Genomic DNA, 14868 nt, shown 5'->3' with positions numbered 1-14868 from the left:
AGGGTAAATCTCCATCTTATATGCAAATTGTTATTATAAAATACCTTTATATTCCATAACTAACAATGTAATTGAAGAGTTTTTTCCAAAATTCATTTCTGTAGCTTTTATTCTATATTTTAATGCATTTATGTATATATACTTTATGTCCTATCTATGATCCAAAAAGTATCTTGCAATATATGTACCTTATGTTGAATTAAATTTTAAAGGAAGTAGCTAAGTTAGATACTTCTGAGGAAAAAAACAAAACAAACAGTGATGGAGTCTATTCGTTCAGCCTCCTTGCCTGGCATAAACCCCAGCACCTGCCTGCTCCGAGTACAGGAGACCCATTGTGAATAAACAGTCATGTCACCTCCCTGGGGACCCGATAGAAGAGTCTTAGACATACCCATAATCTTTCATAAACTTTTGTACCTGATGTATTTTTATTAAGGACTTAATCATTTAAGTGCTAGGGATGTAGCTCAGTGGTAGAGTGTGCACCTAGCATGTGCCAAGGCCCCAAGTTCAATCCCCATCATGAAAACAAAAGAGAATTATATCATTTTTTAAATGTCTGAGCACCTGCTCCACGATTTTCTTGTATTGATTCAGGAAGTATACATGTTATCCATTGAAAGTCTGGCCGAAGTAACTGCACGCTGTATCGAGCAACTTCATAAAGTCGCAGAATTAATTCTTCATGGACAAGAAGAAGAGAAACCAGCCCAGTACCAAGCAAAAGTCCTGATAAAGTATATTCCACTTTTCATTCTTAGTTTTTCAGTCATAGACAGGAGTGTGTGTGTGTGTGTGTGTGTGTGTGTGTGTGCGCGCGCGCGCGCGCGCGCACTATTTGAGTATACAATTCATTTGTCCCATTGTCATCTGAAGAAATAAAAACTCACTTAAATGCCTTACATAGCAAGAAGAAGCTGAGTAGAAGGAAGGAAAAAAGAGAGGACATGACAAAGGAAGAAAAGGGAGGATGAAGAAGATAGAGGAGAAAAAAGTAGGGAGGAGGAGGAAGAATAAGAATTAATTGGATATTCTAGGAGTTATTTATAAGGACATTTAAAAGAAAGCATAGTAAATCATTCAGAGCTTTAAAAGTGCTTATTTGAATAGATCAAAGTGTTAGCAGTACAGGTTTTTCCACATTGCACACAGAGAAAGGATACTCTGATGTCACTCTCAACTATCTTCATAAAATAGACAAGGGGCACTCCCAGTTCCCAGGGAATTGTGCCACCTCGGAACCCTGATGATAATGGTGATTAATGTAAACCAGTGCCCTGTGGGTTGTATTGTATGCCTCTGTTATAATAGTTTATGCTCTTTTAATAGAGATTCTATTATTATTAGCTTAGTAGAAATATGCATGTATGTATGCTGGTACATAACATGGAGTTGAAAAATAATACACATACAATTCAACATAAGGTAAAATTATTTCAAAATACTCTTTGGAGCATAGGCAGGATTTAAAGTACACACGTTTATGCACATGACTGTGTACTATTACATGGAGAATTAACAGGTGTCCAGATGCCTTCTCATAATTAAAACACAAACCAAAATAGGAGCCCCTTGAAAACATATAGGAACACACATGCATTCACACATATCTCAGTATATTCATTAATTTTCTCAGCTAGTTAATCGTTGCTTATTACTTGCATTTGATAGAACAGGAAGGACACTTCTAGCTGAAGGACCTTCTACAAAGTGTTTAATTAATGACTTGGTGCTGGCAGCACTTTTCTCAGTGATAAAGATTTGTCTTCTAGACTACATATTTGTATCTAAACATGTAGCAGTAAAAGATATCTTAAGAAGTAAATACTGTAGCCCAACACAGTGGCTCACACCTGTAATCCTAGGTACTCAGGAGGCTAAGATCTGAGGATTGTGGTTCAAAGCCAGCCCAGGCACTGGGCTTATCTCCAATTAATCATCAGAAAACCAGAAGTGGTGCTGTAGCTCAAGGGGTAGGACGGCAGCCTTGAGCTGAAGAGCTCAGGGACAACTCCCAGGCCCAGAGTTCAAGCCCCATGACCAACCAAAAAAAGGTTTGTTTTTTTGTTTTTTTTTTTTTTAAAAAAAGGTACCCCCCAGAGATAGGTAAATTAATAGAGAGAGAGGAGCCAGGAGTTTGGCCTACTGGTAGAGTGCTTGTCTAGCATATACAAAGACCCAGGTTTGGTTCCTCAGTACCACATACATAGAAAAAAGCTGGAAGTGGTGCTGTGGCTCAAGTGATAGAGCTCTAGCCTGGAGAAAGCTCAAGGACAGTGCTCAGGCCCTGAGCTCAAGCCCCAGGACTGGCAAAAAATAAAATAAAAATAAGCTGGACGCAGCTCACCCCTATAATCCCAGCTACTCAGGAGGTTAAGATCTCAGGATCGCGGTTCAAAGCCAGCCTGGGCACTAAAAAAGTCCATGAGACTCTTCTCTCCAGTTACTCACCAGAAAGCTGGAAGTGGCACTGTGACTCAAAGGAGTAGGACAGTAGCCTTGAGCTGAAGAGCTCAGAGACAATGCCCAGGCCTGGAGTTCAAGTCTCACTACTGACGAGAGAGAGAGAGAGAGAGAGAGGGAGAGGGAGAGGGAGAGGGAGAGGAGAGAGAGAGAGAGAGAGAGAGAGAGAGAGAGAGAGAGAGAGAGAGAGAGAGAGAGAGAGAGAGAGAGAGGTATATAATGACCCCCTAGAATTCTCCTAGAAAGATTATATACTTTGCTCAAAATATAGAACAAAGAAAGGACAAAACAAAATTTTAAAATATTGAGAATACCTAAGGATTATGTTATCTTTGAAAGAAAGCTGAAGTTGATAAGACCCTGAGTGTAGAGAGTAGGACCTTTGTCTTAGCTCTTTCCTGATTGTTAGTCTTGATTGTTCCACTTTTACCAAGATGCCCTATGGCCCTAATTGGTCTGTAGAGTAAGTACCTCGCTACCATCTTCTCAGAGATTGCAGACAAACAGCAATAGGCTGTTTCCTTTCTGGACTTTTGACGTTCTCTGCAGACAAGTTCAGGTGGATGAATGCCTGAAAAGTTCCACTGAGTGTGCAGTAAAGCACTTGCCTAGTATGTGTGAGTCTATAGATTTGATCCCCAGCAACACAAACACACACACACACACACACACACGCACACGCACACGCACACTCCCACTCAAAAAAACCCCACCATAAATATGCAAGTTAGATGGGCTCCTACTCATCAAAAACCTTCTCTCTCCTGATTTCACTAGATCTTTAACATATAAGATTGTGCACTAATTCTTAGAAGATCAGACAGGCAGGATCCACATTGTCAGGTAACTTGATTCTTTTCAGCTTTTATCATCATCCACAGTGCTGGGAACTTTTGTGTCTGTCTTGCTTTGTCTTCTTAAAATAAAAGTCCTATATGTGGAATGGGCAAAAAAAATGAGATTCTTGATATGTCATAAAACCATATTCTATATTATCATTATTTCTAGACCTATAGGAAACATAATCGTTAAAGACCCAGTGAAGGTCTGGAAATGGTGCACACCTGGGATCCAGTGATTCAGGAGGCAGAGGTAGAAGGATCTAAATCCAGAGTCAGTCCAGGCAGATAGTGAAAAACAAATTGACAGCAGAAGCACTAGGGAAATGACTCAAGCTATAGAGTGTTTGCTTAGCAAGTGCAAGGTGTTAGTTCAATCCTAGAGAGAGAAAGATCTGAATTTGATCCCACCAGGTTATTCCATCTATATAAAATGAGAACAGTACGACCTACAAGATCATTGGAGGAGTAAGTGTGGTCAGGCACCCAAGTATACTTAACATAATGACTCATTGAATATTCAGTATTGTAAAGTGACCCAAAAGTCAGAGGCAGGTCACCTAGAAAGATTCTATTTTCTGTAGATGTGGAGCCCAGGCTTCATAATTCCTACATACGGCTTGACCTCAAGAGAAGTCAAATGAATTACATGGTTATTCTTTCATTAATCATGGAGAAAAAACTACAGTTCTTTGGAAGCTTGTTAAGGAGAACTGTTTGCTTGCTCATTTCTGTAGACTAGCTTTGAACTTACATGCTTGTATGTGATACCTCACTGATATTAGTAATTGCCATGCCAGTGACTTTACTGTATTGAAACCCCAAACTCTTACCTTATTTCAGATTGACTACTGCAATGTGTAATGAAGTGGCCTCCTTATCAAAGAAGTTTACAAATTTCTTAACCACTGCTGGGGTAAGATTTCTTCATAGCTCTAATTTCTTTTAGAAGGTGACAAAAAAAGATCACTATTTTAAAAGCAGGGAGGGCTGCACCTTTTGGAGTGGCTCCATACACAGAGCCTGTGCCATGCTGTGGGCTGAATTCAACTGGAGCACCATCTGCACTGTTGGTCAGCTTAGGGCTCCCGGTGCCCCAGTTCTAGCACCAAGTCTGAGATCTCAGACATCTGAGATGCTGAGTGGGTTAGTAGACCACTGCTGGTCTTGCTTTATTTTTTAAAGAAAACATTAATGTCAGTTGGACACTGGTGACTCACACTTCTAATAATAGCTAATCAGGAGGCTGAGATATGGGGATCATTGTGCGACTCTGAATTAACCACCAAATAGCTGTAAGTGGAGGTGTGGCTCAAGCTAAGGGACAGCACCTAAGTCCTGGGTTTAAGCCCTGATACTAGCATATTTTATGTAGCAAGTCCTACCAAGTGAATGTATATCCAAACTCCTTTTGTATGCATACCAATAGTGGGCTTGAACTCAGAGCCTTAGTCAAGGCTGACACTCCGCTTGAACCACGCCTCTACTTCTGGCTTTTTTTTTCTACTTAATTGGAATCTAAGAGTTTCATGGATTTGTCTGCCTAGGCTGGCTTCAAACCATGATCTTCATATCTGAGCCTCCTGAGTAGCTAAGATTACAGGTATAAACTACTGGCATCTGGCATATGTTCTTGGACTTATATGTGTGTAACATATACCCCTACGTGCAAAGGCTTGCGAGCACAAAGTCAGGAACACATATGTTACCATTTGGGAGAAAGAATAAGCTGGGATTATTAGGACAGAATTTACTGTAATGTCATCTAACCACAACAATGTCCCCATTCTGTGCTGTGATGAATCATTTGCATCAAGTCATTGTTTCTGCTTTCTAAAACAGCCATTACTCATAACTTGAAGTTAATGAGTGTATATTGTTCTCCTGACTCTGTTTAAATTGCTTTGCACATCTCATTGATTCTGAAAACCAATGCCATTTTATTGCCCTCATTTTGATTATATTTTAGAGGTTATTGATAATCAAATAAAGATGAAATCAAATACCATAATGGATTTTGTGGTTGCACACTAAATGTACTGGTGTTTTAATGGAGGGTTTTTTTTTCTCCCCAAGATTCCATTATGATTTCCTCTGTAAGGCATTACTTTACTCTCAGTAATGTCAATGAAAGTTGGCTGCTCTGGGAAGACCTATTTAATTTATATGCCTTTGTTTGCCACAAACTCTTTCAAGTACAATAAGGAAACTAAACCTTTTATGATTGTCCCCTCTCTCCTGGCCTTTTCATGATTTATTATGGAAGAGTAGGTTGTGCGTTTAGGTTAGAAAAGACTGTTGGGTAAGGGAGTTTGGCCTAGTGGTAGAGTGCTTGCCTAGCATGCACAAGGCCCTTGGTTCGATTCCTCGATACCACATACACAGAAAAAGCCAGAAGTGGTGCTGTGGTTCAAGTGGCAGAGCACTAGCCTTGAGCAAAAAGTGTCCAAGGACAGTGCCCTGAGTTCAAGCCCTAGGACTGACCAAAACAAAAAATGTTTTACAGATCAGTAGCAGAAATGAGGGTAATGATACATTACCTCTCACTTAGTAAGTACCTGTTTATACTAGATTTTGTACACTGTGCTTTGTATATATTTCATTTTTCAAATTATATCTGCAGATCTCTTTTCAGTTTGTATTTAAGGGTAATTTGATTTTGCTATCATTCTCTATATCCAACCAATCATGTTTGCAAGTAAAAGAAAAAGAAAAGAAAATTAAGCCAGAGTTGGTTGGACCTAAGATAGATAAATGAAGGACTTAACCTACCTGCAAAGTTTGAAGGAGTCCAAAAAAGAAATTAGGAAATAAAAACCCCTCAGGAAGCTAGATAAGATACCATACTGCAATATATTTTAAGGTGAAAACTGGAAAGATATAACAATTTATCAAAGTTTTTATCCTTTCCCATTGTCTTTCTGGTTTTTTTAAAATTTATTTACTGTAAAGGTGATGTGCAGAGGAGGTAGTTATAAAGTCAGATAAGAGTACATTACTTTTTGTTTTATTTGTTTTGTTTTTGACCATCCTGGGGCTTCAATTCAGAGCTTGGGTGCTGTGCTGTCCCTAAGCTTCTTTTGCTTAAGGCTAGTTCTACCATTTGAGCCAGGGCTTCAGGCAAGCATTTTTTCACTAAGCCTTTGTACATTTCTTTCCTTTCCTTTCCTTTCCCTTTCTTTCTTTCTTTCTTTCTTTCTTTCTTTCTTTCTGTCTGTCTGTCTGTCTGTCTTTCTTTCTTTCTTTCTTTCTTTCTTTCTTTCTTTCTTTCTTTCTTTCTTTCTTTCTTTCTTTTTGTGGATCATGGGGCTTGAACTCGGCCTGGGCACTGTCTCTGAGCTCTTCAGCTCAAGGCTACCACCTACTCTTGAGCCAAGACCCACTTCTCGTTTTCAAGAGGTTAATTGGAGATAAGAGTCTCAGGTCCTTTTGTGCCCAGGCTGGCTTTGAACCTTGATCCTCAGATCTCAGCCTCCTGAGTAGCTAGAATTACAGGCGTGAGCTCCGTACATTTCTTTTAAAATGATGTCATCCCTTCTCTCATTCTCTCCCAGTTTTTCCCTCTCATCTTCACCCACAAGTTGTGTAGTTCACTTTCAACATAGGGTCTAGTGAGCACCACTGCTCCATTGATTCACTCTCTGTCCCTCCATTTCTGTGTTCCCCTTACCCTCCCAAAGACAGAGAAACCAACAAAACAAAAGGAAATGAAAAAAAGAGTAACAAAGAAAAAAACATGCTTGGTTTCACTTCCCAGAGTCCATTTCAATAAGTTTTATTTATATGGTCAAATGCACCTACCTATCACACTAATGTGATCTTCTAAGTGAATACCTAGAGACCTGTATAATTTATCATGTCCCAGTGTATTTGTATTCTTTTAGCATCCAGTGTGCTAAGTAGAATTTTTAAGATATTCTAAATTTTCAGTTTTATGTTTAAATATATTTTGATATAAGTCAGGTATTGAATACATTTCTTTTTGAACAGTTTCACCTCCTTCCTCATAAAGCAGAATTTATCTCCCAACCAGACTTTATCTTACCCTGCCCCTACATCTGAGGGTAGCCTCTGAGTGTAGCCAGCTGTGTCTCACGCCTGTAATCCTAGCTACTTAGGAGGCTGAGATCTGAGGACCAAGGTTCAAAGCCATCCCGGGCACAAAAGGACCTGAGACTCTAATCTCCAATTAACCTCTAGAAAATGGGAAGTGGGTCTTGACTCAAGCGTAAGGCAGTAGCCTTGAGCTGGAGAGCTAAGGAACAGTGCCCAGGGCCAGGGGTAGGGCTATAGCCTTGAGCTGAAGCGCTCAGGAGCACTGCCCAGGCCGAGTTCAAGCCCCATGACCACCACCCCCCCCACACATACACAAAAATTATCTGAGTGTACAATTGTTTCTCTGTGACCTTACACAAGTTGCTCATCCTTCCTAGTCCCCATTTTCTCATGTAGAAGTTAGTCATCATGGCACTCCTCTCCTTGAGGATTTCTGGCAGAATTAAATGGATCATGGAGGGAAAAGCTCCCCCACAAAGCCTGCATTCCTCGTCTCCCTTCCTCTCGAAGAGATCTTCACTGAGTCCTGTGTCTACATTTTATGTGGCAAGCCTTAAGGTACAAGCCTCTAATCTGCCAATTTCATACATTTGACTCCACAGAGCAACAAGAAGGCTGAAGTCTTAAACCCCCTGATCAACAGTGTGCTGCTAGAGGTAAGTCGCCCCTGAGGAAAAGGGGCTTCTGAATCAAAGCAGATGTGACAGCTAGATCTTCCCCTTCTCTGTCTTTCTTTCAAGCAGCAAGTGTTATTGCAATCCTGACTCTTAGCATCAACAGTCTTTTTAAGAATACATTTGTGTAGCCCAACCAGCTGTAAACTCTCTGATGAAGTGACAATACCTAATTTTCAAGAATCCCTGATTAGAAAAAGAAACGCTAAGCATGCATGTTATTTCTGTCACTGCTCCTCTGGCAAAAGCTGATTTGTGCTGCCAAGTTTGACACTGGATTTAACAGTGATTATTGGTTGTGCTGAGGGATCATTCTTAGATGATTTTTGTAAAACTGGGCATTTCCCTCTGTTCACAACAACCTTTGGTTTTAGCTAGGTCTAAGCTCCAGACTAGCAAAACAGACATGGGGGGGGGGGGGGGAAATAGGAACCAGCATGTAATTCTAGCTACTCAGGACATAGAGATGGGAAAATCATAGTTCATATTAGCCTGGGTAAAAGTTAGGAAGACTCTTACCTCAAGCCTGACACAATGGTTGATGCCTATAATCCCAGTTCCTTGAAATGTGAAAGCAGAAGAATCCTAGTCTGAGGCTGGCCCATATAAAAGCATGAGACCCATGCCAGGCGAGGTGCCTCACACCTGCAATACTAGCTATTAACGAGGCTGAGATCTGAGGATCAAGGTTCAAAGCCAGCCCGGCACTACACTAACAAGTCCGTGAGACTCTTATCTCCAAATTAATTAACCAGAAAACCAGAAGTGGCACTGTGGCTCAAGGGGGCACAGAGACAACACCCAGGCCCGGGCCCAGAGTTCAGGTCCCACCAAAAAAAGAAAACAAAGGTGTGACACCCTATCCAGAATACAAAGTAAAAAAACAAAGGACTGGGTATACGGTTCAAATGGTAGAGCACTTGCCTAGCAAGCACAAGGCCCTGAGTTCAGTACCTCCACACACACACACACACACACGCACACACGCACGCACACACGCACGCATATATACACATACCACACATAGAATGCCTGTCCTCTGCTCATTTATCACCCTCTATGACTGCAGACTTGTTACTCGCCTGCTTAAAAGATCTTTGTAGCACCAGCTGTACAGGTATAAGGCCCCTGTAGTTCCTCTAAAAACAGTGAGAAAAGGCCCAGGGTTCTTGTTCTTGGTTGTCCCTGTGGTTGGTGTGGGAAGTTGTCAATTAGGGGCTAGGCAAGAAGACAGAGAAGGCATATTTGAAGCCTCAGGGCACCCAGCAGATATTACAAGATGCTCACACGCTAAAGTGAAGCCTGGCCAGTGCAGTAGTTTTGCTTTCTGAAGTAGCTGTCAATAACGGTCTGGAAATAATGAAACTTGAGTGATGTTGTCTGAAGGATTTGCAGCAATGTTTTTGCTGAACTGTACCTGAACGCTAAAAAAACTACCAAAGTACAAAAGTAACAGAGTGGAAGCACCGTAAGTTAGTGTTCAAGACACAGAGTAGAATAGGGTCAGCTATAGGGACAAGACCAGAGAGACAGCTAAGAGGAAACACTGGCGGGTGGAGGTAGAATACTAAACAAGAAAATCCCTCCCCTGGCCTCCCATCCATTCACCAATCAGCGAAAACAAATTAAGAGATCAAACCATGATTTGTAAAATTTTATACATATTTTAGTTACCTAAACTTTGTTGTTCATTTTCTTGTGATGCTGAAGATCAAACCCAGGGCCTCGACATACTTTAGGCCCCATGCTCAGCGTGTGTACGCGCACACACACATACACACACACACACAACACAGAACTTGTTTCCATCTCTTGTCACCACAAGCCATATAGGAACTGCAAGATGTTCCAGTTTGCTAATATTCCCTCTCAGATGAACATGACAACCAGGACTTTGGCCTCATGATAGAGTGCTTGCCTAGCATGCACAAAGACCAGGGTTTGATTCCTCAGTACCTCATACATAGAAAAAAAAAAGCCAGAAGTGGTGCTGTGGCTCAAGTGGTAGCCTTGAGAAAATCCAAGGACAGTGCTCAGGCCCTGAGCTCAAGTCCAGGACTGACAAAAAAAATAAGCAAAAAGAAAAAGAACATTATCCAGTTGAGAGATCTAGGTCCAGTGTGGTGACTTTGATCTCAGCCACACGGGAAGTGGAGATAGGAGGATCTCAGGCAGACACACAAACAATCACCAAACCTTCTCTGAAAAATAAACTGAAGCAAAAAGGGCTAGGGGCATGACACAAGTGGTAGATCACCTTCCAAGAAACTCAGTACTATGAAAAGAAGAAATGGGGAGAGCCATAAGTTGACCTATGACAATAATCCTCAACTCTATCTGTGTCCCTCCTACAGGGCTGCAATAGCAGCACCTACATCCAGGACGCCTTCCAGCTGCTGCTGCCGGTGCTGCAGGCCTCCCACATTCACACCAGTTGTTTGAAAAGCACAGCTGTGACCTTGACAGACTCTATCTAGTTCAAGACCATGGCCAGCCATCGCTTTGCTCTGTACCATGTAAGGAAACATGCAGCACAGCCTCAGACACCCGATGGAGGACAGACAAGCAATTTTGCACAAATTTAAAAGTTTTCAAGAGAGCATTTCCTTTAGTGTATATGGTGGTTGTTTTTTTTTTTAAGGTGTGTGTTCTTTACATTAATTTAAATTTTACAGCTTAACCTCTGAGGCTTATCCACAAATATTGGTATCTGTTTCCCTGGTCATACATACTAAATTTAAAGTTCATAAACGGACCCTAGCTTTTTCATGAATTTCCTAAATTTATACTTTGAATACTTTTCAGATTTTTCATGAATTCCCCAGATTTCTACCTTGAATACTTATCTTTATATTGAACTTTGTTTTGTTGCATAAATGTTATGGGTCAAAGTAACACTACTTAGATTTTTACCTAGTATGGTAAAAGAAGAATATAATTATTCCTTTCTAAGCCATTCATTCTTGCAATAAGCATTTATTGATTACCTAATATGTGCTTACACTAAGGGATGTGATCTTACTCCAGAGACATTCTGAAAGATGTTTTACAATAATTCTTAAAATAATTCTTTAAAGTGCTATTAAATTTTCTAAGTCTTAAAAAAAAACTTGCAGAACAAGGTAAACTGGTGTTATAAGTGGTCTACCTTTCAGTTACTCACATGTTTCTGCCCTCCTTCAACTTGTTTATCCCCAACTTTGTATATGGGGTAAAAAATTATATATGGGGCCAGGAGTTTGGCCTAGTGGTAGAGTGCTTGCCTAGCATGCATGAAGACCCGGGTTCAATTCCTCGGTACCACATACATAGAAAAAAGCCGGAAGTGGTGCTGAGGCTCAAGTGGTAGAGCTCTAGCCTTGAGAAAGTCCAAGGACAGGGTTTATGCCCTGAGCTCAAGCCCAGGACTGGCAAAAAAAAAATTATATATGAAAGGGGTATTTTTGAAAATATATAGTTTAACCAGGCGCTAGCAGCTCACACCTGTAATCCTAGCTACTCAGAAGGCTAAGATCTGAGGATCATAACTCAATTCTAGTCTAGACTCTTATCTCCAACTAACCACCAAAAAGCCAAAGTGGAGACGTGGCTCAAGTGGTAGTGTACCAGTGGAGCAAAAATGCTAAGGGACAGTTCTTAGGCTCTGAGTTCAAGCCCTAATATACACACACACACACACTCATACAAATGTATGTAGTTTCAAATGATATTTCAAAGCATATATATATACATACATATATAAAGAGAAACTATAAATATCACAGATTTTAGAAATCTGCTGATTAGCTCTCATTCACTGGAGGAAAATCACAGGAAATACTGACCTGACAGTTGATTTAACTGATACACTGATCCAGGGAGATTGTACCAAAGACCTCACAGCTTGGAGTGACACGGGCGACCGGCATGCCCTCCAAGTCGCACATGTACACCAAAGATGGAATTCTAGGCACTGCTATTTCAGAGTCTCACTGACGTCCCTACTGAAGAGTCAAAAGACATCTGCCCAGTGGCTTTCTCCACAGTGAAAGAAGCTCGTAGACTGGCAAGTGTTGAGAAATCCCTTATTTCCCTGATAACCAACTGCATTTGTTTCCTACAGGTCAAATAAGGATATTTTTATGACATCCTATTTTTTATTAGAAATTCATTTATCTTTGGTTTTTGTATTTCATTTGTTTATCTCCTGAAATAGCCAAATAGAAAAAATTGAGGAAACAATGTATTTGCAACCTGGAAAAATAAATTCTTGAGAGATCTGTTAAAGATTTTTTTCTTTTACATTTCCGATTGCCTGAAATGTTTTAATAAGTATAGAGGGGGTTATGGAAGAATGTATTATATTTACTTTTTTTTTTTTTGTCAGTCATGGGGCTTGAACTCTAGGCCTGGGCTCTGTTCCTAAGATCTTCAGCTCAAAGCCCACTCCTCTACCACATAGAGCCACCGTGCAGTTTTCTGGTGGTCAATTGGAGATAAGAGTTTCAGGTTGCTTAGTGCCCAGCTGGCTTTGAACCTCAATCCTCAGATCTCAGCCTCCTGAGTAGCTAGGATTACAGGCGTGAGCCACTGTTGCCCAGCATAAATTTACTTCTTGAAAAACTGTACAGTGTTGATGGGTAGGTGAGAGGAAATGATCTACAGGATTTTTTTGTTTAAATCTATTTGTTTTGGGTTTTTTTTTTAACACTAGTTGGATTTAGATATTAAGTAGAAATATAAAGGAAACAAAACTTTCATTTTAGGTTTTGTGGAGGTTTTTTGGCAGCACTGGGGATTAAATCCAGGGTCTCAAGTTTGTTAGGCATGCACTCTATCATTTGTGCTATGCCTTTCAACCCTTTTATATTTTTTAGTTATTTTTCAGGTATGTCTTGAGGTACTTTTATCCAGAGGCAACCCGAGACTATGATTCTCGTACCTACAGCCTCCCATAGAGCTGGTACTACCGGAGAACACCACTACATGCAGCCTATGGATTGATTGCTCTTGTTAACTGTTCGTCTGACCTGACGTTGAACAGAGACCTACCGATCTTCATCTCCTAAATAGCTGTGATTATAGGCATGTGCCATCTTGCCTCACCTAAAACAAGTATTTGCAAAGGAACTAGAATCCTAGACTTAAAATCCAATTTTAATTGTACCCATTTAGTGATTTAATGCATGGTGTGTGGGGGGAGAGTGGTGTTGAGGCTAAATCCCAACATATTGCATGTGCTAGGCAAGCTCTGTACTCCTGGGCTACAGCCCCAGCCCTTCAAATATTAATTGTAAAATAACAGCCTTTAAAGGAGTTTTAAAAAGTGACTGGTAGGAGGGGAGCATAGCCTAGTGGTAGTGTGCTCATGTAGCATGAACAAAGCCCTGGGTTCAATTCCACATACACAGAAAAAGTCAGACTTGGCCCTAGGGCTCAAATAGCAGAGCTCTAGCCTTGAGCAAAATGTGTCCAAGGACAGTACCCAGGCCTTGAGTTCAAGCCCCAGGACTGGCAATAAAAGAAAAAAAATTAAAGTGACTGGTAATTGCATTGATCTTTTATAATAGAATGTTGAAAGTTGCCCGTGAAAACAGACTAAAAGATGTTTCTCTGCTTGATGGTCTGTGAATTATTTAAGAGAGACATGATTTAAGGGATTAACCCCTTACCAGACAATCACCCTCCAGGATCGATATCTCTCTCTCTCTCTCTCTCTCTCTCTCTCTCTCTCTCTCTCTCTCTCTCTCTCTCTCTCTCTCTCTCCCTCTCTCTCTCTCCCTCTCCCTCTCCTCTCCTCTCTCTCTCTCTCTCTCTCTCTCTCTCTCTCTCTCTCTCTCTCTCTCTCTCTCTCTCTCTCTCTCTCTCTTTCATGGGGCTTGAACTCGGCCTAGGCACTGTCCCTGAGCTCTTCAGCACAAGGCTACCACCCTGCCCCTGGGCCTGGGTACTGTCTGTGAGCTCTTCACCTCAAGGCTACGGCCTTGAGGCAAGCCCCACTTCCCATTTTCTAGAGGTTAATTGGAGATAAGAGTCTCAGGTCCTTTTGTGCCAGGACTGGCTTTGAACCTTGATCCTCAGATCTCAGCCTCCTGAGTAGGATTACAGGCATGAGCCACCATACCCAGCTCAGGATTTCTCATTTAATACTAGTTTTCCCCCTCACCTCGAAATCTTTGCTGCTTTGCTTTACTTTGCTTTAAAAGCCAACAAAGTACAACATGTGGATCTGGGTAAATGGCAGTGAATTGTGGAATAAATGATTTAGCAAGCTTCCTATGGAGGTTTTTTATCCCTTCAGTAATCCTTTACACAAATTGGGTTCGTTGTACTCTATGCAATTACCCTGAACAAGCACATCAGGTTTCTTTTACCTCTAGTGCAAAGTAAGTTCTAGTCTAAATAATGAATGTAGCTCAATGTCTGTGCCTTATTAAAGTGTCCAAAGCATATTTCATAGTAAAAATTCGTTGAATAGAAATTGTCTTTTGGTATTGACAGAGATCCAAAGAGCTAAATTGATTCCCACATCTTAAAGCCTGTGCCTATGCTTAAATAATCCACCCCACTGAGGACAGGAGTCAGGGCCTTTTCTGCATCTAGGCTGTGCCTCAAGCCAAGAGTTCAGTGAGGAGTTGGGGCTGTGGCAGGGCTGAGCAGGCCTTGGCCCACACCCACCAAGAAAGGCACTGCACATCTCAGCTCCAGAAGCTTAAAGAGATAGGGACAGCAACTATGGCAGCAGAAGGTGAGTGCTTAGGATCAGAGAGCAGCCTCAATAGCGGTTTGGAATGGAAGCATTCCCTGTGTGCTTGGTAGAAATCCACAGCCCTTGAAAGCTACTGCTATGCATG

At 41.1% G+C, this 14868-nt stretch overlaps 1 protein-coding gene across 1 annotated transcript in view; it reads left to right on the top strand.

Annotated features, from left to right (window-relative positions):
- Positions 1–12301, top strand: part of Fam114a1 (family with sequence similarity 114 member A1) — a 63629-nt gene extending 51328 nt beyond the window's left edge. Inside the window, exons 11-14 of the mRNA XM_090343714.1 lie at positions 601–740; positions 4149–4221; positions 7964–8017; positions 10390–12301. Coding sequence (XP_090199840.1) covers positions 601–740; positions 4149–4221; positions 7964–8017; positions 10390–10512 — 390 coding nt within the window. The 3' untranslated portion in view covers positions 10513–12301. The remainder of the gene's footprint in view (positions 1–600; positions 741–4148; positions 4222–7963; positions 8018–10389) is intronic.
- The last annotated feature ends 2567 nt before the right edge of the window (positions 12302–14868 follow it).

Source organism: Megascapheus bottae, chromosome 13 (genome assembly GCF_031878675.1).
Source record: "Megascapheus bottae isolate mThoBot1 chromosome 13, mThoBot2.hap1, whole genome shotgun sequence".
Classification (NCBI taxonomy): domain Eukaryota; kingdom Metazoa; phylum Chordata; class Mammalia; order Rodentia; family Geomyidae; genus Megascapheus; species Megascapheus bottae.
This window is presented reverse-complemented; position numbering and strand designations above follow the sequence as displayed.